Consider the following 27773-nt stretch of genomic DNA (forward strand, 5'->3'; position numbering starts at 1 on the left):
TCCCCAGATCGGTGCCTCGACAAAATCGTGTCTGAGCTCTACGGACAATTCCTTCAACCTCATGGCTTGATTTTTGCTCCGACATGCAATGTCAACTGAGGGACCTTATATAGACAGGTGTGTGCCTTTCCAAATCATGTCCAGTCAATTGAATTTACTACAGGTGGACTCCAATCAAGTTGTAGAAACATCTCAAGGTTGATCAACGGAAACAGGATGCACCTGAGCTCAATTTCAAGTCTCATAGCAAACAGGCTGAATACTTTTACAAATAAAAACACAGAAATACCTTATTTACATTAGCAAACATTTATACAAACCTGTTTTCTCTGTCATTATGGGCTATTGTGTGTAGACTGATGAGGCAAAAAAAATGATTTAATATATTTTAGAATAAGTCTGTAATGTAACAAAATATGCAAACTGTTTCAGAGTGCACTGTATTAGATCAATACAATGGAATGGAATGCAAACTCAAGTTTGTTCAAAGAGCTAAAAAATAAACATAACCCTAACATTTTTCCCAAAAGTACCAACGATAGGCTAGATCAGTGTTTCCCAATCCTGGTCATGGGGATTCAAAATGTTCACCCCACACATTTTCGTTTTTGCCCCATCCCAACTGAATAAACTAATCGAAGCATTGATGAGGAGCTGATTAGTTGAATGAAGTGTGTTAATGCTAGGGCAAAACAACAAAAATGTGCATCGCTGTGGGTCCCCAGTATCAGGATTCAGGAAAACTGTGCTAGAAGTACACCGGATTATTGTACTGTAATACTCTTACCATTCCTTCATCTTCACCCAGTCTGAGTTCAAAGGCTATTCCACTCTGCTTTTAAAGGGTAGAACAGAATATAGTGCACTTGGTACCTTCGTACTAGAGAACACCTATACAGAAATTCACTTACGGCAGCCAGAGGCTTGAGGTGACGTGATACGAGTTGATAATATTTTACTGTAATTTTTCAGTGGTATTTACCTGTTAATACTCATTATGCACTTATTTGAGTGGTAAGGATACTGATACATAATTAAACATACTTTACCTACCTGCTAGTGAATGGTGAATAGTATGTTTGTTTCAATGTATCACAAATAACACAAACTATAGTTATTGTAAGTATTGTTTGGTTATTTTAAGGTAAATATCAGGTAAGAAGTAGTGGAATGTAAATTAAAGTGTAACTCATGATTTGTCTCTCTTGGCCTATACCGTATGTAAACTCCAGTTCTGAAATTAGTTTTGACCTAGGCAGTGGTCCATCGTTTGACCACAGTTGTGGTGAGTATCTCCCAGCAAATGGAGCCAAAGGCCACGTAGTATGGAATGTACTGTAGTGATAAAGTTTTTCCAGAGACATGTCCACACAAACACGCGTGCACGCACACGGACGTGGGCGCAAACAGACGCACTCGCACGCAAACAGACACACACGCACACACACAGTCAAGCACGCACGCACACAGTCAAGCACGCACACACACACACACACAGTCAAGCACGCACACACACAGTCAAGCATGCACACACACAGTCAAGCACGCACACACACGTCCCTGGTGACATCTATAGTTCTTCAAAGTAAGCCACTCTGGTCTTGGTGCTCTGTAGAGTTAGCTGTAAGAGAAAAATACATTCATTAGATCTCCAAAACACCATAAACATCTGAACAGGATCAGTTCTACTGCTGTACAACAGTGCTACGTCACACATGAAATAGCAGCTGGAGTTAGTTTCAAAGTGGCAAAGACTGTAAAGGTGCCATATCCATTGACAAAAACAGACTTGGACAGGTTTTTCGATACTAGAAGTGACTTGTTAGCTGGCAATGTGGCTGTTTGTGAGGTGACATGATCCACCTAGGATAATGCTTTTGCATGTACCACCTCACCTTCTTGACAGTCTGTGTTTACATCCAGCATTCTGACAGAACACGTTGATGTTGAAGTCATTGTTTGTTTGTTATTTTGATTGAACCCCGACCATATCTTTATGGAACGCTGCCACGTTTAGAATCCTGACTTAATCTAGACACTTGTTTACTCCTGGTTCCCTTAGTTGAACACAAGTTTCAACGTTTGAAGACGTTATGGGGAGAACAAATCGAAGAGAGCGTTGTCGTCTTGCCGGACACTTAATGGGCATGATTTTCTTGTCCTGTCAAATACACAGCTCTGACTGTGATCTAAGGGAGTCACGATGACTGACATGTCTTTCTAGTCTACCTCTGCTATATACTTTGAAACCATCTCAGAAGTTTGGGAGAGTACCACACGGCACAACGCCTCTCCCCCATGTGACCTACTTTTTGTGTGTGTGTGTACTGTAAATTGTAAAGTATTTTGTCTGTTATGTCTTTTTCGTTGTGTGTCGGACCCCAGTAAGACGAGCTGTCGCCATTGGAGTCGGCTAATGGGGAGCCTAATAAAAAATATCAGAGGGAGCAGCAAGTGGTGGAGGTTTGAAGCATTTGGATGAATCCAAAGTTGAGATTTGTGCATGTACTTTAACTCAATTCTCCAAACAAATATCCCATTGATATCAATGCGTGATTATGAGTTATATCACCTTATCTTAAGTCTGTTGGAATTCTTGATGGACAAGAATTTTAACAACCCCCCTAAAACCTCTACAAACTAAAACCTAATTCAGTCAGGTATTATTAGTGTTATTATATGAATATTTGCGCATAAAGGTGTTTCCACCACCATTTCTCGTATGATTAATTTTACCGACACAAAAAGATCCCACCGTGTCGAACAAAAAAATTGTCTGGCGGCATTCATAAAAATGTTTCCATCACAGCTGTCGAGATTTTTTTTTTATATAGTATGCTGTTAATTGCATAAAAACTGTGGAAGGAAACGTGGTTAGTGATAGTTATTTCCTGCAACTTTCTGAAGAGGCAACGAAAATTCCCTGTGTCTGTGAATGTGCAGTACTTTGTGTAGCCGTTAGCGATGATGCTAATGACATTTCTTCTGGTAGATGGAAAGGCTTTTGCAAAAAACTCTCAATGAAATGTTAACTACAGGGTAGACCATGCTTACCTGGCAGAATGATATCAGGATTATTTGCATTAATCCAGTGGGTATTTGTTTTTGTTTTCTACCATCACCAAAACACTGCTAAACAACAGCCTCTTGCTAGGTGCTGCACTGGAGTTAAATGGTATCTACACCCAAAAATAACATTGTCCAAAATTATTCCCAGACCTAAAAAGTGGTCTCTTGGTGTGGTTTAAGCATTGTTGTGAACTTAGAACATCCAATTGAGTTGCTTTTCTATTAAATAAGTGTGATTTTGAGAGCGAAAATCATTTTAAAAAACGGGGAAATTGAAACTTGGAAAAACAAAACGGAGAAAACAGAATTTGAGAAAAAACTTAATCAGGCAAAAAAATTATTGATTTTATAGGTCCTCTAAACCAGGGCCCCCTCCCTCCCTTTACTCCATTACCCTCTCTGCCTCCTTTCCTCTCTTCTCCTCACCCCTTCGCAGCCTCCCCTTTATTTTTCTCAGGGTAAACACACAGACATACCAGAGAGCCACACTGCAATGGCAGTGCAGTGTCAGTCCCCAACACAAAGAGTATTGCTCACTGGCCCCAGTTCAATTAAACAAGCAGTGACTAAGCCCAGCTAAAGCTCAGAACACCCAAGGTGTTCCCATCTATTCCAATGACTGATCGCAGTGCTAAAATCAATTAGTGCTACTCAAACAAGTTTATTTTACACACGGAGACAGAAGGGGTGGCAGGGGGAGGGAGACGCATTTTGTATGGATGTGCCAAAGCTCACATTTCACCTCAATGGTTTTACAGATTTAGCGAAGAATCTGAGGGTTGCAGATAACGGTTCAGGTTGTGAGCTTAATTTGTTAATTCCTCTTGATGATAGCAGAATAAATCTCTATGTGAAAGTAGTTAGACGGTTATCTAACGGTTATGTTTGATATGCAAGTGTGTGGTGTTTGAGTGGTAGGCTATATGAGGTGTGTGGGAGCAGTCTGTAAGGAGTGATGTGAGAAGTCTGTATGACAATTGTTTGTGTGAGATACACCAATGCATGTGTCATTGACACTGGATATGTTAGCGACAGACATCACTGTAGCTTTTTGAAGTTGCTGTGCTAGCTGGTGCCTCTCTTAGTGTTAGGTGTTTATGATGATTGTGTAGAACGTAATCCTATGTATGTGTGTGCGCGTGTGTGTCTGTCTGAGGAGTTATAGGGCTTACCTTTTTGAAGTTGCTGTGCTTGCTGGTGCCCTTCTCAGTGTTCTCGTTGTGGAGTATATCCAGAGGCGTTTCTCGCTCCTTCAGCTTCAGAGACTCTATCTCTGTCTTCAGCTCATTCAGCTGCTCTTGAAGGTGCTTACTCTTCTCCATATACTCCACCCTGAGAGGACCACAGAAATAAGAATGACAATCCTCCACCTGGGTCATACAGGCCGAAACAAGAAAATATTATCCAAACTTAAGAATAAGATTTTTTCCCCCCCGTTCTCTGTTCCACAATGTTTTGAATTAGTTCTGCCCTAATGAATAGAATCCTGATCAAGACCTCCACAGATGAAAATTGTTGAGTTATTAGTCTTCCCATGTGACAATCTGTCATTTTGATTCATGAATATGACAAAAAAAACGGTTGTAAAATCTTGAATAGCTGCTTGAATTTCATTGATTAACATGAAGTTATAGATATACGAACAAGGCGAGTGATAAAACAACATGTCTACATCATTATTTTCAGAACATAAACATCATGAACTATGTGTGCCACATCTTTACAAACAAATATCAATGTATTGTGACATTTCCGTACACTATAATATCCATTAATTATGAAATGAGTGCTTCTGACTGGAATGCGTCAACATTGTACCCCCTTGAGTCACGGTCCATGACATTTCTGTGCTCAACGCCTGATAGAGCACACGGGACATGTCTCATTCTGTGGTGTACTGTACATGTGTACAATCAATCAGTATCTAAATGGATGAAGTCAGGTGGCAGGACAGAGAGAGTGGCCAGTGAGTGACTCACTTTTCCGTCTTGAGAGATGGGAGAAGAGGGATTAAAAGATGGAGAGAATTAGACAGGGAGTCGGAGAGAGTGACAGAGCAAGAGCAGGAGATGCGGTTGACAAAGACGAAGACAGGCAGTCCGAGAAGGAGGGAGAGAAAGAGTGAGAGAAAGAGAGCTATGGAGAAAGATGAGGGACAGAGAGAAGAAAGTGACAGGTGAATACAGGACAGAGAGGGAAGGTTACTGTAGAGTAAGTACATCTGATTGGATGAAGTCAGGCAGAAAGAAAGGCAGTAATGAAGTCAGGTAGAAAGAGAGCCAGCTCCTCGAGATAGAGAGCAAGAGAGAAAGAGAGAGGGGGACGAATAGAACAGAGACAAGAGGGACAAAAAAGAAAGAGGGACAAGTCTGTAATAGTGGTGTACATCTGATTGTTAATGCTGCAGGATGGAGCGTGGTGGTCAGTCACTCACTTATCCTTCTCGAAAGAGGAGAGAAGAGAGAGAGAGAGCAATAGAGAGAGAAAGAGAAGGATGAGAAGACAGAGAGAGCGAAGTGGTCAGTCACGCACTTCTCCTTCTCGATCTCCATGGAGAGGCGCTTCATGTCTGTGTCTTTGAAGTCGAAGCTCAGGTTCTCTCTGCTGAAGCTCAGGTCTGGAGGCATCGCATCACCTGGGACGGTCGAGGGCTGGGAGGAGGAGAGAAAGAGAGGTAGAGGGGTGGGGAGGGAAAAGAGAGAGAAAATATAAAATGAGAGAGGGGGATAGTGAGTAGCAGCAGAAGAGAGTGACAGAGAGAAAGAAGTAGACGAGAGAAGATAGATGGAAGAATAGGATGACAGAGAGAGGGATGGAGTGACAGATTCAGATGAATACTTTGATATGAACGCAGACACACGTAACACACTTCGGAATGGTGACGGAGGCAAAATACCCTAGAATGCATTAGTCAAATCAACTATATGCCCTGAGCTTGTCTGATGCTTTAAGCTAAATGTTTGATGAAATAATTAAGACATAAATTACGAGAGCAGGTCCGACAGCAATTGATTTGATTGTGCAGGGCCTGGCTCAGACTTGCTGCTCTGTGTTAAAAAAAAAAGACGGCGAGTGACTAGCACCCATTGTCGCTCTCTACTCCCTGCTGCAGCGCCACATAACATCAACAGTGTGTCCGCTGTCCGTGTTGCTGAAGCTGCAACATAATTACAGCCATTTCTGACTGAAAAGTTACTGTAAGTATTGAAATACAGTATTAAGACCAAACAGGATGTGCTCTTAGGCCTGCATTTCGATGGTGGTGATACCAGGCTGTTATACTTAGCCTAATAATGATCATAATAATAACAATAAGAAGGATATCAAGGAAAAGAATTGGGTTATTATTATAATAAATATAATTTGGAAGTGTAAACAGCAATAACTAAATTATAAATAATAAAAGAGAGGCTAATCTAACAAAAGTGTAAAGCCTTTATTACAGCATAGCAAAGAATAAAAACAGCAGAATTTGTTAATCCGACATGTGGTTGCGTGAGGCTTGGTGCTCACGGAGTCAGTAAGATATTAAACATACACTCAAACAGGCAACAGAATCTGTCTTTTAAAAAATTTTTTTTTTAGATATGTGCCTGGCTTTATAAATCATCCATATATAACAGTTATGCTATTGATTATAAACCTAATAAAGTTAATAATCACTTTTCAATAGGCAATTAAAGCAAGGGCTGTTTTCTCGTCTCCTAACTCTGCTGCTGCCTCTGTCGCATTGTTCTCAACACCAATATGCTGGTTAACTTTGCTATTATGCACACAGCAACATGGTCTAGGAAAAGTCACCAATTCAACCCGCACTGATGTCTTTCAGAACCATGGACAGAGACCACTATCCAACGCGGGAGAAAGTGCATGTTATAAAAAAAAAAATGTTTTTGTTATTACATAACCATATAACCATATGCAATTTCAGTAGCATGTGTCTTAGACTTATGACTGTGCCATCCCCACAGCCTCTACAATGGATCAGTCCACTCAGACAGGTGCGACTCAGACAGGTGTTTTGTACATGGTTTTTAAACTTATTTTTGCTACTTGCTCGACTAAAGAAATCTTGGTCGACCATCAGCCTATTGACCAAACATTTGACCAGTCGACTAAATGAGGTCAGCCTAGTACACACAAGTAGGTCACATTGGGGAGAGGCGTTGTGACGTGAGGTGTTGCTTTATTTGTTTTTTTGAACCAGGTTTGCTGTTCACTTGAGCTATACGAGATGGAAGGGAGTTCCATACAATCATGGCTCTGTATAATACTGTACGTCTTCTTGAATTTGTTCTGGACCTGGGGACTGTGAAAAGACCCCAGGTGGCTTGTCTAGTGGTAAGTGTGTGTGTGTCAGTGCTGTGTTTAAGAAGACTCTACCAACAATTTGAAATCTCCACTACAATGTTTCTTATAAAAACAAGAAGTAATGCGTCAGTCTTTCCTTTCCTTTTCTTTTCATGCTAGTGAGGGCCGAAAATCCACTCTCACATAGGTACATGGTTGCAAAGGGCATCAGTGACTTAACAGCACAATTTGCCAAGGCAAGAAACTCTGAGCGCAGCCCTATCCAGAAATCTGGCAGTGGCTTCTGATTAAATTACATTTTCACAGAACTACTCGTTGCAATTTCGATGAGGCGCTCTTGTTTAGATATTGGTAAGTGGACTGGAGGCATGGCATGAAAGGATTCGTTAATCCAGTTGTTTGTGTCGTCCATTTCGGGAAAGTACCTGCGTAATTGCGTACCCAGCTCACCCAGGTGCTTTGCTATATCACATTTGACATGGTCTGTAAGCATGAGTTCAATTGAACACACAAAAACATTCAATGATGAAAAGACCTGTGAGTTGTCCTTGTTAATGCAGACAGAAAAGAGCTCCAACTTCTTAATCATAGCCTCAATTTTGTCCCGCACATCGAATATAGTTGCGAATAGTTCCTGTAAATCTAGATTGAGGTCATTCAGGTGAGAAAAAACACCACCCAGATTGGCCAGTCGTGTGATAAACTCGTCATCATGCATGCGGTCAGACAAGTGAAAATGATGGTCTGTAAAGAAAACTTTAACCTCGTCTCTCAATTTAAAAAAACGTGACCCTAAAAACGTTGCCCCTTGACAACCAGCGCACTTCTGTATGTTGTAAAAGCATTACATGGTCGCTGCCCATATCAGTGCATAGTGCAGAAAATACACAAGAGTTCAGGGGCTTTGCTTTAACAAAGTGATCCATTTTCACTGTAGTGTCCAAAACATCTTTCATGCTATCAGGCATTCCCTTGGGAGCAAGAGCCTCTCGGTGAATACTGCAGCATATCCAAGTGGTCATCGGGAGCAACTGCTTGCACGTGTGTTACCACTCCACTAGGTCTCCCTGTCATGGCTTTTGCACCACAGATACCAACACATCTTGACCACCAAAGTCCATTTGATGTCACAAAGCTGTCCAGTACTTTAAAAATATCCTCTCATGTTGTCCTGGTTTCCAGAAGAGGATGTCTTCCTTAACTAACCCCCCATAAACGTAACGGACATGTACCGGGGGCTGTGCCAGGCCAGCCATATACCAGGAACTGTGCCAGGCCAGTCACGTCTGTTGACTCATCCAGCTGTAGAATTCACTGGCTTGTACGCAAAGCAGTAATTGTTTCAAAATATCTCCTGCCATGTCATTGATGCGTCGTGAAACAGTGTTGTTTGATGAAGTAATTGTCTGTATAGTTTTTTGGGCCTTTTCCCCCAGCATTGTCCCAGTCATATCCACGGCAGCAGGAAGAATGAAATACTCAACAATATTATGGTGCTTGCCTGTCCTAGTCAGTCGATAGCTCACCATATAAGATGCTTATAGCCCCTTCTTATTAATGGTGTCTGTTGCTTTTATACATGTCTTACGACTCAACAGTCGTCTTTATTCTCGCTCAAACAACTCCCGTGGCTTATTTTTCAAATGGTCATGTTTGGTTTCTAAATGTCTGCGAAAGAGTGAAAGTTTCCCGTGAGAGAGTAACGGTTAATGTGATTGGATGTTAATTAATCGTGTTACATAAAACACTTCCTATCTTTCCTTGCATTTATGATACTGTTTGTCATTATATCATATTCCAAGCATTTAAAAATGTAATTACACATTGAACTTGAGCCTGTAAAATAACTGGATTTAGCTGTCGGACACTGTTTGAATGGAGATCTCGGAAGTGCACTGTAACCTCGTAATATTTCGTATCTTTCTATGTTACGGTGTAAAAACAGTTTTCATGGGCACACATATCCAAAATAATGTTGGAGATTGCAAAATCTAATGCTTCTAACCGAAAGAGCAACTCAAAGATGATTAACAAAACTCAAATCCATTCTGTCATAAACAGGGTTCTTCAATAATTATCCATAATAGTTGTTTGATGCGTATTTGAGGTCTAGCTGTTAAGTTACGAGAGAACATTCTCACACTACATCAGCTGATTCAGGAGAGATTTTTCTGAATGACAATCAAGTGATAAAGAGCTTGTGTGATATGGCAGGCGATTGAACAACAGCCAAAGTGTTGGAATTAATGTTGAATCTCAAGGATTGACAACGTTTGTGTGTGTGTTGTTACGGGGTCAAGATAAATAGCCTGTCTATTCCTGAGGATTCTTGAGGTAAAATTACAATGACAGCTGTAGTCTAATTGTCTGTTTGACTTATGGCAAATCTATTTTAATTCCAGGTTGTAAGGCAAAAAAATAGGAAAAATGCCAAAGGGGGTGAATACTTTCGCAAGTCACTGTATAAAGTGTCTCAGAGTAAGAGTGATGATCTAGGATAAGCTTAACCTTTAGATTATAATTAATAAGAGGAACGACCTGAACCTAGATCAGCACTCCTACTCTGAGACACTCTTTGAATACAGGCCCTGTACTGTATGTTATGTACTGTACTCTGTAATACTGAGAAGTGATGTAATATATGAACACAATTCTCTTGTGGGCGGGCAGGCAGGCAGAGTGTAAAGGCTACTGTGCTGGAGGTGGACTAGCTACTGTACATCTAAGTGGTGGAAGGGTGATGAGTTCATCTACACAAGTCAGTCATTTAATGTAAAGAGATTTGGATGTGAATGCCGCTGCATCAATGACAGAATTTGCTGTATAGCACACTGTATTACTTATACAACTAATATACTGTAAGTACAGGACATGAGTAAAAATTAACGTGGGCATTGTTTAATGCGTTTCACAAGACAAAACATCCCAAGCATTCCAATGTATTCAATCGGGTGGGCGTTACAGGTGGAATAAAGGAACATACTAGAATATCAATGCACAACATATTCCTCTCCCTTTACTTTTGATGCCTCATAAGGAAAAAGTTAATATCCACTGTTTTGCATATTATTTTCTTTTTAACATAACAGTTCTCTTAATGTAAATAAAGGAACTTTTCAGAATAACCTTTTCTGAACTAGGCAAAGAAGGTAGATGGCCTCAGTTCCCAGAATTAACCCTGGGTGTAATTCTGCCCCAATGTCGGAGGTTAGTCAGAACTAAATGTTCAATCTTTTAAGGAAGTCATCTTTCTCTCTCGTTATTAGTCGACTGGTCGACCGAGAATGTTTTAGTCAAGCAGTAACACATATACACTACCGTTCAAAAGTTTGGGGTCACATCGAAATGTCCTTGTTTTTGAAATGTCCTTGTTTTTTTGGCCCATTATTATTACCATCACTCCTGTGTTCCAATGGCACGTTGTGTTAGCTAACCCAAGTTTAGAATTTTAAAAGGCTAATTGATCATTAGAAAACCCTTTTGCATTTATGTTAGCACAGCTGAAAACTGTTTTTCTGATTAAAGAAGCAATACAACTGGCCTTCTTTAGACTAGTTGTGTGTCTGGAGTATCAGTATTTGTAGATTTGATTACAGGCTCAAAATGGCCAGAAACAACAAATTGCCAAGAAACTGAAGATCTCATACAACGCTGTGTACTACTCCCTTCACAGGACAGCACAAACTGTCTCTATCCAGAATAGAGTGGGAGGCCCTGGTGCACAACTGAGCAAGAGGACAAGTACATTAGTGTGTCTAGATTGAGAAACAGACGCCTCACATGTCCTCAACTGGCAGCTTCATTAAATACTACCCGCAAAACACCAGTCTCAACTTCAACAGTGAAGAGGCGACTCCAGGATGCTGGCCTTCTAGGCAGAGTTGCAAAGAAAAAGCAATATCTCAGACTGGCCAATAAAAATAAAAGATTAAGATGGGCAGAAGAACACAGACACTGGACAGAGGAAGATTGGAAAAAGGTGTTACGGACAGACGAATATAAGTTTGAGGTGTTCGGATCACAAAGAATAACATTTGTGAGACACATAAAAAATGAAAAGATGCTTAAGGTGTGCTTGACGCCATCTGTCAAGCATGGTGGAGGCAATGTGATGGCATGGGTTTGCTTTGGTGGTGGTAAAGTGGGAGATTTGTACAGGGTAAAAGGGATCTTGAAGGAGGAAGGCTATCACTCCATGCCCTGTGGACGGCTCTTAATTGGAGCCAATTTCCTCCTACAACAGGACAATGACCCACAGCACCAAACTATGCAAGAACTATTTAGGGAAGAAGCAGTCAGCTGGTATTCTGTCTATAATGGAGTGGCCAGCACAGTCACTGGATTCTCAACCCTATTGAGCTGATGTGGGAGCAGCTTGACCATATGGTACGTAAAGTGTCCATCAAGCCAATCCAACTTGTGGTAGGTGCTTCAGGAAGCATGGGGTGAAATCTCTCTAAATTATCTAGAATGCCAAAGGTCTGCAAGGCTGTAATTGCTGCAAATGGAGGATTCTTTGACATACAATTATTATTTAAATTAAAAAACCTTTATAACCTTAGCCGTCTTGACGATATTTCCTATTCAAATCTGTCGTTCTGCCCCTGAACAGGCAGTTAACCCACTGTTCCTTGGCCGTCATTGAAAATAAGAATTTGTTCTTAACTGACTTGCCTAGTTAAATAAGTGGGTAAAAATAAAAAATAAAATAAACATTTTGCAACTCATTTCATGTGTGTTTTCATGGAAAACAAGGACATTTCGAAGTGACCCCAAACTTTTGAACGGTAGTATATATATTTGCGCTCATCTCAGTGAACTAGTCCATTGGAGGCCTAGACTAAAAGTCAATTTATGCTTGATCCCAAAATGTGGTCCGAGGCTCCATATGGATGGTGTAACGCAATTGCGGAGCCTCCAGAGGCCAAATCGAGCTCCATACAACATCACCATGCTCCTCCCAAATTTTGTAGGGCTCTTGTATAGCTCCACATTGACATGACTGGTTGACGGTTTTCTATATCCTGTAAAAAAACACAAACTCACTTCCTTGACAACAGCTCTGCACTGCTCCGCGAAGTGCAAGAAGTACGAATGCCCTGACTTCTGCTGAGGCCATATCACCGTAAATGCTGCATGGGCAATGCAGACGTCGGATTGACCATGCACTCAGATGCACAATGCCCTTCTTACTCCAGAATGCGCTCTCTCCCGCCAATTTGTGCACATTTATTGTATCAAAGCTTAATTCTGTTAATTGTTTGCGCTAGATTTTTAGCATATATCAATTCCACATTACATATTTCACCAGTAATTTCTAATCTCTGTCATTTCTGTTAATGCATGCAATATTATTATTATTCCCGTTATCGTTGTCGGAGTGGACACATTATTTGCAGAGTACACAACACTTGTGAGAAACACGTTTTGGTTAATTTCATTCCATTTACGAGGTGTCAATATAGTCATTGGCTTTTTGTTTGGAGAGCTCCTGTCAATGTTGAGTCAATGTTGAGACGCACAAGCATTTAAGTAGGGCGATAGGCTTCCTGGCCTGCGTGCAAATGTAGGCATATAAATGTGCCCATTTGGGGATCTGATTGTATTTCTGATTGGCTTAACACACTACCACTAATGACCTGTGGAGCTTCTCAAAGTAATGTTTTCTTCACCTCAAATAGCAAGCAAACAAAGTATGTTTTTACACCCATTGAGAATTACAATAGTTCCTCAATGTATTTGAAAAACCTTTCTAGCTCTCTCTGTTTCGATAATCAGTGTGAAAGGGAAAAATGTCATGCTCTGTTCGAGTAGAAACGTCATAAAATAAGCCTACCTGATTACTTATCAGTGCTTGGACTGAAATCAATTCTGGTACTCATTTTGATTGCTGGTACTGTTTATATTTAGGTGCAGGAGCTCCACAATATGTGAGCTAATATTCTATAAAAAGGAACTGGAACTCAAGCAGCAGAACATTTTAGGTGCCGGTACTCAGCCCCGGTGAGCTCCTGCCAAGTCAAGCAATGCTTCTTATCCCTTGCGCAAATAGCCTACAGCTGTGTCTGTCCCAAGCTCACTGGCACTGGAAACTCTGAGGGCCCAGAATATTTTATAGGCAAGCTTCAAGCAGGACCCAAGTTAATAGTTACAATGTTTCAAGTTCCTTGCAGATTGGCTACACTACACATGGCCTGTGTGATTTATAGGATATTTCTTTTTAAATTCAGGATATTTTCTACCTGCAGCCTGCAATGTTTTTATTTGTTGGCTATTTTTACATAGTTGGCAATGGGAGTTACTTTTTAGGTTTGTATCATTTTCATTTAGATATAATTTAGATTAACCACATGACAATGATTTAGATGTGAAGTTATTATAAAGTAAAACAAACTGATTCACGAAAACCAAAACTGGCACCCAGATAGGTAGAAATGGTAAGATAAATGGGCATTCCACATTCGTGTAGCCTATTACCGGCAACTTCAGGAGAGCAATGGCAGAATCTGCGAAAGAGAGCAGGAGCAGGAGGAGAATAGTTGGGTCAGGTTATCTAGATCTCTGGCGCACTCAAGGCATTTGTCTTATTTCATAAAACCGTAAGCTTAAAGCATCAGACAAGCACAATGTATATTGTTGATTTTATTAAAAAACACATAGGTTGTGTCTATATGGAAAAATGACACAGGTGCCCATTTTTTTTAGCATGGGGGGTGTTTCTGTAGGTCAACAGGAAGGTGTTTAGGGGTCTATTGAGGGCCCTGTTCTCTTGTGATGTTTTTAAAGCTTGCTCCTTTTGTCTGGACAAAACTTTCATCTCTTCATCACTGCAACGTCAGGCCATTTGCTGTGTGCGTCGACTACAACTAAGAACATATTATCCTCCAGTGGGCCTGCATAGTCTATGTGGACTCCCTGCCAAGGCTCCTCTGAGAAGTCCCATAGCTGAGGCATGTTGCTCATCTTTTGACATGCAGAACATCACTTGGCCTTGTCTTTGTTAGCAGCGTCCAAACCTGGCCACCAAAAGTAGCTGTGTGCAATCTCCTTCATTCGCACCATGCCACAGTGCCTTGAATGAAGTTCAAGCACATGCCTTCTCAGAGTAGCGGTATGATGACTCGAAAGCCCCATAGCAAGCATCCAGACTGAAGTGTGAGCTCGTTTCTCCTCACCAGGTAAGGCTTTAGGCTGCCCAACAGCTCTCCTCCTTTCCCACGAGTGACAATGTACACAACCTCAGACATCACTGGATCAGTGTGGGTGAACTTTTTCACTTGGACAGATGTAACTGGGGTGTGCGTCACTTCCTTGAAGTAGAAGATATGAGCCTGGGAGTGCTCAGTGTGTGTGATAGGTAAGGGAAGCCTTGAGAGGCCGTCTGCTGATATTGTACCGTTGAGCAGATAACAGTAATGCCTGCGAGCTGCGAGCAACGGAATACCGGTGTGGGGACCAAAGATGGAGATGAGGGGTCTATGGTCCGTCAGCAGTGTGAACCGTCGGCTAAACAGAAACTGATTACATTTCTTAACACCAAACACGATGGCGAGTGCTTCACGCTCCATCTATGCATAATTGCTCTAGGCTTTATTTAAGGTCCGTGATGCGAAAGCTCCCATTCTGTGGGAATGGAGTTTCTGCAACGACCTTCACCTTTGATGTCACTTTGTGGAGCGCTGAACTGTCTGACGTGGCCCAGGTACTCAACAGAAGGCCGGAAAAACGTGAATTTGTCCTTCTGGACCCTCAGACCATACTCCTCCAGTCTCTGTAGTGTAGCGTCCAGGTTTCTCAGGTGCTCATGCTCATCTTTGCCTGGTGATGAATAGATCAAGGTAACATTGGACCCTGGTGAGCCCGCTCAGTATCTGGTCCTTAGGCCAGAGCTGAGGTGATTCCAAAAGGAAGCCTCCGGTACCTGTACAGTCCTTTGTGAGTCACTATGGTCTACAGTTCTTGTAAATCTTAATCCACATGCATCTGTAGACAGACCTTTCTTACTGAATTTCTGTCCTCCAGGTAAACCAGAAAAGAGATAATCAATGAGGGGTAGTGGTTATTTTTCAGCAGTCAAATCAAATTATATTGGTCACATACACATGGTTAGCAGACGTTAATGCGAATGTAGCGAAATGCTTGTGCTTCTAGTTCCAACCATGCAGTAATATCTAACAAGTAATCTAACAATTTCACAACAACTACCTTATACACACAAGTGTAAAGGAATGAATAAGAATATGTACATATAAAAATATGGATGAGTGATGGCTGAACGGCATAGGCAAGATTCTGTAGATGGTATAGAGTACAGTATATACATATGAGATGAGTAATGTAGGGAATGTAAACATTATATAAAGTGGCATTGTTTAAAGTGACTAGTGATACATTTATTACATCCAATGTTTTATTATTAAATGGCTAGAGATTTGAATCAGTATGTTGGCAGCAGCCACTCAATGTTAGTGATGGCTGTTTAACAGTCTGATGGCCTTGAGATGGAAGCTGTTTTTCAGTCTCTCAGTCCCAGCTTTGATGCACCTGTACTTGATGATCTTTTTGGCCTTCCTGTGACATCGGGTGGTGTAGGTGTCCACGAGGGCAGGTAGTTTGCCCCCGGTGACGTGTTGTGCAGACCTCACTACCCTATGGAGAGCCTTACGGTTGTGGGCAGAGCAGTTGCCGTACCAGGCGGTGATACAGCCCGACAGGATGCTCTCGATTGTGCATCTGTGAAAGTTTGAGTGTTTTTGGTGACAAGACAAATTTCTTCAGCCTCCTGAGGTTGTAGAGGCACTGCTGCGGTTTCTTCACCACGCTGTCTGTGTGGGTGGACCATTTCAGTTTGTCCATGATGTGTACGCCGAGGAACTTAAAACTTTCCACCTTCTCCACTACTGTCCTGTCGATGTGGATCTGCTGTTTCCTGACGTCCACGATCATCTCCTTTGTTTTGTTGACGCTGAGTGTGAGGTTATTTTCCTGACACCACACTCCGAGGGCCCTCACCTCCTCCCTGTAGGCCGTCTCGTCATTGTTGGTAATTAAGCCTACCACTGTAGTGTCGTCTGCAAACTTGATGATTGAGTTGGAGGCGTGCATAGCCACGCAGTCATGGGTGAACAGGGAGTACAGGAGAGGGCTGAGAACGCACCCTTGTGGGTACCAACACTCCTTTGCTTGATGGCCTGGTTTCCCACCATTTTGTAAATCCGTAGACAACGTATGCACTTGGGTCGATGCACTTAGCTGGTGTGTCTTAGTTTGCTATTTCCATTGAAATTCCATTGTACTCAATTATATTGCTCTCTGCAATGTTAAGTTACTTTCCGTCAAAAGGCGTTTCAAATCAAATCTTATTTGTCACATACACATGGTTAGCAGATGTTAATGCGAGTGTAGCTAAATGCTTGTGCTTCCAGTTCCGGCAGTAAAATCTAACAATCCCCAACAACTACATAATACACACATCTGAGGGTGAATGAGAATATGTACATGTAAGTATATGGACGAGCAATGGCCTAGTGGCATAGGCAAGGTGCAATAGATGGTATAAAATACAGTATATACACGTCATATGAGTAATGTAAGATATGTAAACATTATTAAAGTGCCATTATTTAGAGTGGCATTGTATACAGTGACTGGTGATCCCTTTATTAAGGTGGCCAGTGATTGGGTCTCAATGTAAGCAGCAGCATCGGAGTTAGTGATTGCTGTTTAGCAGTCTGATGGCCTTGACATAGAAGCTGTTTCAGTCTTCTGGATGGTAGCGGTGTGAACAGGGAGTGGCTCGGGTGGATGATGTCCTTGATCTTTATGGCCTTCCTGTGATATCGGGTGCTGTAGGTGTCATGGAGGGCAGGTAGTTTGCCCCTGGTGATGCATTGTGAAGGCCGCACCACCTTCTGGAGAGCCTTGCGGTTGAGGGTGGTGCAGTTGCCGTACCAGCCCGACAGGATGCTCTCGATAGTGCATCTGTAAAAGTTCTGTCAGTGTTTTGGGTGACAAACTAAATTTCTTCAGCCTCCTGAGGTTGAAGAAGCGCTGTTGTGCCTTCTTCATCACACAGCTGCGGTTTCTTCACCACGCTGTCTGTGTGGGTGGACCATTTCAGTATGTCTGTGACGTGTACGCCGAGGAACTTAAAACGTTCAACCTTGTTCACTGCTGTCCCTGCGATGTGAATAGGGGGCGCTCCCTTTGCTGAAGTCCATGATCATTTTTGTTTTGTTGAGGTTGTTTTCCTAACACCACACCCCGAGTTCCCTCACCATCTCCCTGTAGGCTGTCTTGTTGTTGTTGGTAATCAAGCCCATTACTGTTGTGTCGTCTGAAAATTTGATGATTGAGTTGAGGTGTGCGTGGCCACGCAGTCGTGGGTGAACAGGGAGTACAGGAGAGGGCTGAGAATGCACCCTTGTGGGGCCCCAGTGTTGAGGGTCAGCGAAGGTGTTGATTCTTACCTTTCTCACCTGGGGGCGGCTAAGGATGCCGTCTGGGCCAGCAGCCTTGCGAGGGTTAACGCGTTTAAATATTTTACTCACGTCAGCCACGGAATTAGCTTTATTCTGAATTGCTTCGCTGCGCATGTAACACACTAACCTATCACGTAGTGTCACTCAGTGCCCAAATTCACAGTGTTCAGATAACTGTTTCAATATAGCCACAAACTGAGATTGACTCCCCTTCCTCTTGATTTCTCTTATGAAACCTGAATCTCTCTGCAATGATCAGTGGTTTGGGAGAGTAATGTCCTTTTAAGGTAGACACAATTTCATCATATGATTTATCACCAGGTTTTTTAGGCGCAAGTAGGCTGGCTGCGCAGTAGATTTAATGTTTTTCCTCCCATAATAGTCAAATGTTGGCACAATTACTTCTGCTTTAATTCCATTTGCCAACACAAAGTACTCAAAACTTTGTAAGAACTCCATTGTTCCACAGATACATTAAATATTCCAATATATCCAACCAGTGCTGACATTTTAGTTTATTATTTTTTTTCACCCTTTTTAGAGGTTCCCTTACTCCCAGACCCCTTTTTTTCCACTCACAGTAACTCCACTTTCTCCCTCTCGAGGTTCTCGTTGCTGTGACATCGGAAGCTAGCTAGCGTCACTCGACTGGCTAGCTCCACATTGTCTTTGCATCTTTCTACAGCAAGAAAACTAATTAAACTGACTTTTTGCCAAAAATAATGAATGCAAATGTGAGAACATTTCTTCCTTGTCGCCAGTTTTGTTGTATAGCACACTGTATTACTTATATAGCTCACAGTAGAAGGTCACAGTAGAACAGTAGAACCTATAGTGGGCATTGTTTAATGCATTTCATAGGACAAAACATTCCACACATTCCTAAGTACGTAAGCAGGGGAGCGTTACAGGTGCCCTAAAGGGACAAACTAGAATATCAATACACAACAATTGTTTTATGCTTTTACATGTAGGCTAACATGAAGATAAAAGCTGGAGCATGTGTCAAGGATATTGTACATGTCCGTCTTATTCTAATGCATACATGTGTGTGTATAATATACAGTGGGGCAAAAAAGTATTTAATCAATACTTATTTTCCACCATAATTTGCAAATAAATTCATAAAAAATCCTACAATGTGATTTTCTGGATTTTTTTTCTTTTAATTTTGTCTGTCATAGTTGAAGTGTACCTAGGCCTGTAATTTTCATCATATCTCATCTTTTTAAGTGGGAGAACTTGCACAATTAGTGTCTGACTAAATACTTTTTTGCCCCACTGTATATACATGTATATACATACATATACATGTATATATATGTGTGTGTGTGGGAGAGAGTAGACTTGTGTAGCTGGGTTGATGTGAAGGCGGGTTTGTAAGTGTATGTTGGCTGTTGTGTAAGCGGGTGTGTGTGGGTTGCATCCTTCCGTGGATGGATTTCTGAGTGTAAGAGCTGTTCTTGTGTAGGAGGATATGTGTGTTGCCTGCCCTTATGCAATCACATTTTTGTGAATGTGTGTGTGTGTGTGTGTGTGTGTGTGTGTGTGTGTGTGCGCGCGAGCGAGCGCACAAACATGTGTGCCTGTGTGTATCCAGGCTTTTACCGAGTAGGTAGACTTGCTGGTGATCTCTAGCAGCTTGTGTTTGGCCCTCCTTTCAGAGTCCCTGGCTTCCTGCAAGTCCTGCTTCAGCTGGTCAGCCTCCATTGCCCTGAAAGGAGGCAGGGAGGGAGAGGGGGGTCAGCAAGAGACTGAAATAAATCGACGATTTATATAGAGGCATTGCATGTACACTTTTTTTACCATGCAATTACCATTTCTTCATTACACACATTCTCTTTACTCTGTATTTATGAGAGTAATGCAAGTAATCATTCCCCACAGTACCCATGGGACGGATGGGTTTAGGGTCATGAAATACTGTGTGGGTGAAGGGCGGGTGGGTTGAATAAAGATAATCTTTTTTTTTATTTTTAAATCCATAAATCATTCTTGTGCAATTTATATCTATAGGCTACATTGAGGTTCTTTCATTATTTTAAGGCTATCTGGCATTAGTGCTTAAGTCTATGCTTCAGGGCCTAACTTTACCTGCACCAAATAGCCTACACGCCAATCACTTTTGAGAACAGGCAGAAAGTTTAAGTCGATCCACTGAGACAAAAAAGGACAACGTCAGAGTTTAATTTAATGAGAGAAAAGCTGCGAAATGGAGAGTTAAAAATAAAGAGAATGGAGAGAGAAAAGTTCGGGAAAATTTGGTGAAGTGGAAAAGGAGGATGATAGCAGTGTTGTGTAATTTGTGAGACGCAATACACATTTGACAGTCACAAGACGGGGACTTCAAAATAGGCCTATTTGTAATGACGACGCAGGGAGTAAGGAAGCAGATGGTGAGTTTAATAATAACGAACATAGAGAGTTACATGAAAACAGAAATAATACTGCCTGATGACTGAGGTTGGTGAGGGCTATATGAATGGAGAGTAATCAGGGTGGTGATGAAGCCCAGGTGTGCTTAACGATGGGGAGTAGGTGTGAGCAATGATTGCCAGGTATGCAATGTGGGTTGCCAGGACTAGTTGCCAGGACTAGTAGACTGGCGACATCAAGCCCAGGAGGGAGCAGGAGTAGGCGTGACACCTATTACACGTCAAGGGAACAGTAGCATACTGTTCAGACGGGTTAAATGGAAACTGAAATCTGGAAACCAACTGTAGGTCGATAAACTCCGTCTTTGTCGTGTAGAGTAGGCCAGAAGGCTAAACTGAAAAATAGAACTGCTATCAAATTAAAACGATTGCAGAGCCGCAAGGGTGTTTCTTTACATAGAGATTCCATAAGAGAAAAACAGAACTGCCACCGAAGATATACAATATGGGACAGCTTAAAAACAATGCTGACCCAACAACAGCTCAATCAAAATGGCCCTCCCTTTAAACTGAGGCTACTTTTGTAGGGGAAACTCCTCCCATCAGAACATACCAAACACTTTAATTAATTAAGCAATTACCAACATCCAAGCCTACATTTTTTTCACTCAGCTAAACATATCATGAACTATATACATTGCACCTTTGAAATCTGTTTATCATGATACAATATAACACATTTACAAAATCCCATCACTACTGACACGGTGTCTTCCAACACGCCCATTCCCATAAACGAGCCATTCGGGACAGGCACTACAAAGCCAACCTGATTGCCATAGCTCTGATCCTTATCTCAGCATACCCGGAAGCTACAGAGACGGAGAGAGAGGAACAGAAACAAACAGCGTGCTCATCATAACATTGATAAGTACAATGAACATTGCTTAAATAAAACATGAACGCTTGTCTGTATATTGTTTATACTATAACAAACTGTTACTGGAGGTAAGAATAAAGTGTGTAATGTATGTACTAAGATAGAAGTTAACTTCGCTGTGTCGACCCACATTGCTAACGTAGCTGATAACTGAGCAGGGAGGGGGCGATGAGTGTGTGTGTTAGTGTACCAAACGCTGCCTGCGGCCAGTGACAGACTTTTCTGTCACAGTCTTAATATTAACTCCTGCAGAATTAAGCATTTCTTGCAGTAAAATTATACACAATGTGAATTGATTCAGGAACAGGAGCGGAGAAATATGATTTATTATTTCGGCATTTTGCGAGAATGCGGAGTTAAGTACCGTCTGAAGAGGTTCCATCGTTAAAGCACAAAATATCTGTAGATATTTTTTTAAACCTTTATTTAAACAGGCAAGTCAGTTAAGAACAAATTCTTATTTACAATGACGGCCTACCCCGGCCAAAACCTAACCCGGACGACGCTGGGCCAATTGAAACAGAAGCCTCCTTTTACTCTCTGTTCCAGACGTTCTAGACGACCAATTCTCATTGCTTTTAGCCGTACCCTTATACTACTCCTCCTCTTTTCCTCTGGTGATGTAGATGTGAATACAGGCCCTGCAGTGCCTAGCTCCACTCCTATTCCCCAGGCGCTCTCTTTTGATGACTTCTGTAACCGTAATAGCCTTGGTTTCATGCATGTTAACATTAGAAGCCTCCTCCCTAAGTGTGTTTTATTCACTGCTTTAGCACACTCTGCCAACCCGGATGTTCTAGCCGTGTCTGAATCCTGGCTTAGGAAGACCACCAAAAATTCTGAAATGTTCATCCCTAACTACAACATTTTCAGATAAGATAGAACTGCCAAAGGGGGCGGTGTTGCAATCTACTGCAAAGAGCCTGCAGAGTTCTGTCCTACTATCCAGGTCTGTACCCAAACAATTTGAACTTCTACTTTTAAAAATCCACCTCTCTAAAAACAAGTCTCTCACTGTTGCCGCCTGCTATAGACCACCCTCTGCCCCCAGCTGTGCTCTGGACACCATATGTGAACTGATTGCCCCCCATCTATCTTCAGAGCTCGTGCTGCTAGGCGACCTAAACTAGAACATGCTTAACACCCCAGCCATCCTACAATCTAAGCTTGATGCCCTCAATCTCACACAAATTATCAATGAACCTACCAGGTACCTCCCCAAAGCCGTAAACACGGGCACCCTCATATATATCATCCTAACCAACTTGCCCTCTAAATACACCTCTGCTGTCTTCAACCAAGATCTCAGCGATCACCACCTCATTGCCTGCATCCGTAATGGGTCAGCGGTCAAACGACCTCCACTCATCACTGTCAAACGCTCTCTGAAACACTTCAGCGAGCAGGCCCTTCTAATCGACCTGGCCTGGGTATCCTGGAAGGATATTGATCTCATCCCGTCAGTAGAGGATGCCTGGTTATTTTTATTTTTTAAATGCCTTCCTAACCATCTTAAATAAGCATGCCCCATTCAAGAAATGTAGAACCAGGAACAGATATAGCACTTGGTTCACCCCAGACCTGACTGCCCTTAACCAACACAAAAACATCCTATGGCATTCTGCATTAGCATCGAACAGCCCCCGTGATATGCAGCTTTTCAGGTAAGCTAGAAAACAATATACACAGGCAGTTAGAAAAGTCAAGGCTAGCTTTTTCAAGCAAAGGCTAGCTTCCTGCAACACTAACTCAAAAAAGTTCTGGGACACTGTGAAGTCCATGGAGAATAAGAACACCTCCTCCCAGCTGCCCACTGCACTGAAGATAGGAAACACTGTCACCACTGATAAATCCACTATAATTGAGAATTTCAACAAGCATTTTTCTACGGCTGGACATGCTTTCCACCTGGCTACCCCTACCCCGGTCAACAGCACTGCACCCCCCACAGCAACTCGCCCAAGCCTTCCCCATTTCTCCTTCTCCCAAATCCGTTCAGCTGATGTTCTGAAAGAGCTGCAAAATCTGGACCCCTACAAATCAGCCGGGCTAGACAATCTGGACCCTTTCTTTCTAAAATGATCTGCCGAAATTGTTGCCACCCCTATTACTAGCCTGTTCAACCTCTCTTTCATGTCGTCTGCGATTCCAAAAGATTGGAAAGCAGCTGCGGTCATCCCCCTCTTCAAAGGGGGACACACTCTTGACCCAAACTGCTACAGACCTATATCTATTCTACCCTGCCTTTCTAAGGTCTTCGAAAGCCAAGTCAACAAACATAATCTCACCATACCCTCTCTGCTATGCAATCTGGTTTCAGAGCTGGTCATGGGTGCACCTCAGCCACGCTCAAGGTCCTAAATGATATCTTAACCGCCATCAATAAGAAACATTACTGTGCAGCCGTATTCATTGATCTGGCCGAGGCTTTCGACTCTGTCAATCACCACATCCTCATCAAAAGACTCGACAGCCTTGGTTTCTCAAATGATTGCCTTGCCTTGTTCACCAACTACTTCTCTGATAGAGTTCAGTATGTCAAATCGGAGGGTCTGTTATCCGGACCTCTGGCAGTCTCTATGGGGGTGCCACAGGGTTCAATTCTTGGACCGACTCTCTTCTCTGTATACATCAATGATGTCGCTCTTGCTGCCGGTGAGTCTCTGATCCACCTCTAAGCAGACGACACCATTCTGTATACTTCTGGCCCTTCTTTGGACACTGTGTTAACAACCCTCCAGGCAAGCTTCAATACCATACAACTCTCCTTCCGTGGCCTCCAATTGCTCTTAAATACAAGTCAAAACTAAATGCATGCTCTTCAACCGATCGCTGCCTGCACGTGCCCGCCTGTCCAACATCACTACTCTGGATGGCTCTGACTTAGAATACGTGGACAACTACCTAGGTGTCTGGTTAGACTAAACTCTCCTTCCAGACCCACATCAAACATCTCCAATCCAAAGTTAAATCTAGAATTGGCTTCCTATTTCGCAACAAAGCATCCTTCACTCATACTGCCAAACATACCCTTGTAAAACTGACCATCCTACCAATCCTCGACTTCGGTGATGTCATTTACAAAATAGCCTCCAATACCCTACTCAACCAATTGGATGCAGTCTATCACAGTGCCATCCATTTTGCCACCAAAGCCACATATACTACCCACCATTGCGACTTGTACGCTCTCGTTGGCTGGCCCTCGAATCATACTCGTCGCCAAACCCAATGGCTCCATGTCATCTACAAGACCCTGCTAGGTAAAGTCCCCCCTTATCTCAGCTCGCTGGTCACCATAGCATCACCCACCAGTAGCACTCGCTCCAGCGGGTATATCTCTCTGGTCACCCCCAAAACCAATTCTTTCTTTGGCCGCCTCTCCTTCCAGTTCTCTGCTGCCAATGGCTGGAACAAACTACAAAAATCTCTGAAACTGGAAACACTTATCTCCCTCACTAGTTTAAGCACCAGCTGTCAGAGCAGCTCACAGATTACTGCACCTGTACACAGCCCATCTATCATTTAGCCCAAACAACTAACTCTTTCCCTACTGTATTTATTTTATTTTATTTATTTAGCTCCTTTGCACCCCATTATTTTTATTTCTACTTTGCACATTCTTCCACTGCAAATCTACCATTCCAGTGTTTTACTTGCTATATTGTATTTACTTTGCCACCATGGCCTTTTTTTGCCTTTACCTACCTTATCTCACCTCATTTGCTCACATCGTACATAGACTTGTTTCTACTGTATTATTGACTGTATGTTTGTTTTACTCCATGTGTAACTCTGTGTTGTTGTAGGTGTCAAACTGCTTTGCTTTATCTTGGCCAGGTTGCAATTGTAAATGAGAACTTGTTCTCAACTTGCCTACCTGGTTAAATAAAGGTGAAATAAAATAAAAATTGTGCGCCGCCCTATGGGACTCCCAATCACGGCTGGTTGTGATACAGCCTAGAATTGAACCAGGGTCTGTAATGACGCCTCTAGCACAGATGCAGTGCCTTAGACCATTGCGCCACTCGAGAGCCACAAATATGCATCCAAACTGAACTGAAATCTAATCAGAAACGTGTTACGTTGTTTTCACAGCTTTCCATTTACTCATAACCGGTCCAACTGATGCCATTTGGACATTTTGCACAGAAAATCTTTACCATATTTTTTGTTGTTGGGATATTGCATTTTCTCCCCGGTCCCTAAATGTCTTTGCGCCGCGAAAGGAGAGCTGACAGAACTTTATCGATGTATGCTTCAATCTAGTTGACATTTGATCATTTATTACCTTCCGGTGAGCAACGGTTTATTTAGTCTTCTAAAGCAACATACACTGAGTGTACAAAACATTAAGAATGCATTCTTAATATTGAGTTGCACTCCCCTTATTCCCTAAGAATAGCCTCAATTTGTCAGGGTATGGACTCTACAAGGTCTCAAAAGCATTCCATAGGAATGCTGGCCCATGTTGACTCCAATGCTTCCCACACGTTGGCTAGATGTTCTTTGGGTGGTGGACCATTCTTGATACACATGGGAAGCTGTTGTGTGAATACCCGTCAGCGTTGCGGTTCTTCACACAAACCGCTGCGCCTGGCACCTACAACCATAGCCCGTTCAAAGTCACTTAAATCTTTTGTCTTGCCCACTCACACTCTGAATAGCACACAATCCATTTCTCAATTGTCTCAAAGCTTAAAAATCCATCTACACTGTTTGAAGTGGATTTAACAAGTGAAATCAATAAGAGACCATAGCTTTCACCTGGTCAGTCTCATGGAAAGAGCAGGTGTTAATGTTTTGTAGACTATGACAGAAGAGAAGCTGCATTTATCTAATTATAGACAAGTTACAACTAACAGTCTACCAAAATGATAAGCAGGAACATATCTAAATTAGGCAACACATTTTTTTTTTAATATTTTTTTTTAAACAACTTCATCACATACAGTAGTCCCATTGGATGGGTTATTAGCAATTGTGGGAGGGTGTGGGTGAACAAACATCTGGCCCACGCACCAATAGCGTGCATGTGTCCAGGGGTGGAACTTAAATGGGTGCGCCTCACCTATGGCAGCCAATGCAAAGGGCCCCCAAAAAACATGTCATATCACTCTAAAAAAAATGGTCACAAGAATAGAGGGTGCGGTATTACAACAAAAAAAGCAATACTCTGTAAATCAGGTAGTGATTGCCCATACTGAATAAGATTTTATACAGGAGGGGGGCCCTAGCTATGCCTTGCACCCATGAGAGTGAAAGCCCTGCTCGTATCACAACAAAACACTCAAATTTAAACTTAATCTAACTTCACAACAAAAGTCTGGCTAAACTTTAAACTGTTTTACCATTGAGCACCACATTGAAAGCATGTGTTCAACTTTGTTTTTCTTTTCATTTTTTTGGGATCCAATTAGATGACCAATAATCGGTCGGGACGATATTTATGGCCGTATTAGCCTATGGCCGTTGAGTATTGGCGCAGCTGATCTCCCCTTTATAGTGCCAGCGCACTTGCCTCGTGTGAAACTCCTGCAGAGCTCCTCCGGAGCAACTCATTGCTAGTTAGCCTGTCCTCGAGGAACCTCTGGGCTGCTTGCCCAGCTACCCACACATGATGAATATAAATGTAGCACACTTTAATAATGCCCCATAGAATGTAGAAAGTATTAATTAATTTACTGTTAGGCAGTGTTGTACTCGAGTCCAGTCTCGATACAACATATTGAGTGTCTCGGTCTTGTCTGTGTCGGATACATTTGTACTCGATCTTGACTCCGTCTCGGACAGTGAGTAAAAATCTCAATCAGCTTCCATTTAATCAGCGCATAAAACCACTTACCAGGCCAAATATATACTCTCCTTTCTTGAAACATTACCTTAACAGCCTTTATATCTATTATACACGTTAGCGCAGTGGCGAACCTACAGGCCTTCATGTTCTCGATTCTGAAGACAGCAACTAATACCAGCGCACTCATGTAGGAGTGCTTTTTATAAAACGCAAAGGGCCAGTGGTGTAGTTGAGGCTATACGCAGGTATAAACCAAATATACCCACTTTTTTTCTCATTGGTTTTGTTTTGAATGAAAATCTGAAAAATCTATAGGGGTTTTCAAAAAAAAGGAAAAACACTGAAATCCTTCGCTGGGCGGGCCGTTTGAGAACTTTGTTAATTTGAGTATACCCACTTCTCTAGGCACTACTACATATGGGCGATGGAAAGATAGCAGTCACACACAACTTTATGATAAAGGACAAGCAGTCCATAAACTCTGACATAATAAGCCAGTAGCTCCCAATTGTAATACAAAAAATACAAAAAATACAAAAACAACCATTACAAAAAATTTCTGAAATACGAACACAGAAATACTATACATTTTGAACTCTTATGGTGATTTTACTAAATCGCAAGCGCACTCTTGAATTGGACGCATTTTTCTGGTCACGGACCCGATTTGCTCTGGTCTTGAATCAGTCTTTAGGTGATCTCGAACACAACACTGCTGTTAGGCAAAACAATGTCCATACAGGCTGCAGCACTTCACAAAGCAACATACCGGTAGCTTGCTTGCTAACTAGCTAGGTTAA

At 42.1% G+C, this 27773-nt stretch overlaps 1 protein-coding gene across 1 annotated transcript in view; it reads right to left on the bottom strand.

Annotated features, from left to right (window-relative positions):
• Nucleotides 1-318: 318 nt before the first annotated feature.
• nf2a (neurofibromin 2a (merlin)) overlaps nt 319-27773 on the bottom strand; it is a 58919-nt gene continuing 31464 nt past the window's right edge. Inside the window, exons 13-16 of the mRNA XM_024418210.2 lie at nt 19470-19575; nt 5602-5720; nt 4242-4401; nt 319-1621 (exon numbers count right to left, since the gene is read on the bottom strand). Coding sequence (XP_024273978.1) covers nt 1571-1621; nt 4242-4401; nt 5602-5720; nt 19470-19575 — 436 coding nt within the window. The 3' untranslated portion in view covers nt 319-1570. The remainder of the gene's footprint in view (nt 1622-4241; nt 4402-5601; nt 5721-19469; nt 19576-27773) is intronic.

Source organism: Oncorhynchus tshawytscha, linkage group LG04, assembly GCF_018296145.1.
Source record: "Oncorhynchus tshawytscha isolate Ot180627B linkage group LG04, Otsh_v2.0, whole genome shotgun sequence".
In the NCBI taxonomy this organism is placed as follows: Eukaryota; Metazoa; Chordata; class Actinopteri; order Salmoniformes; family Salmonidae; genus Oncorhynchus; species Oncorhynchus tshawytscha.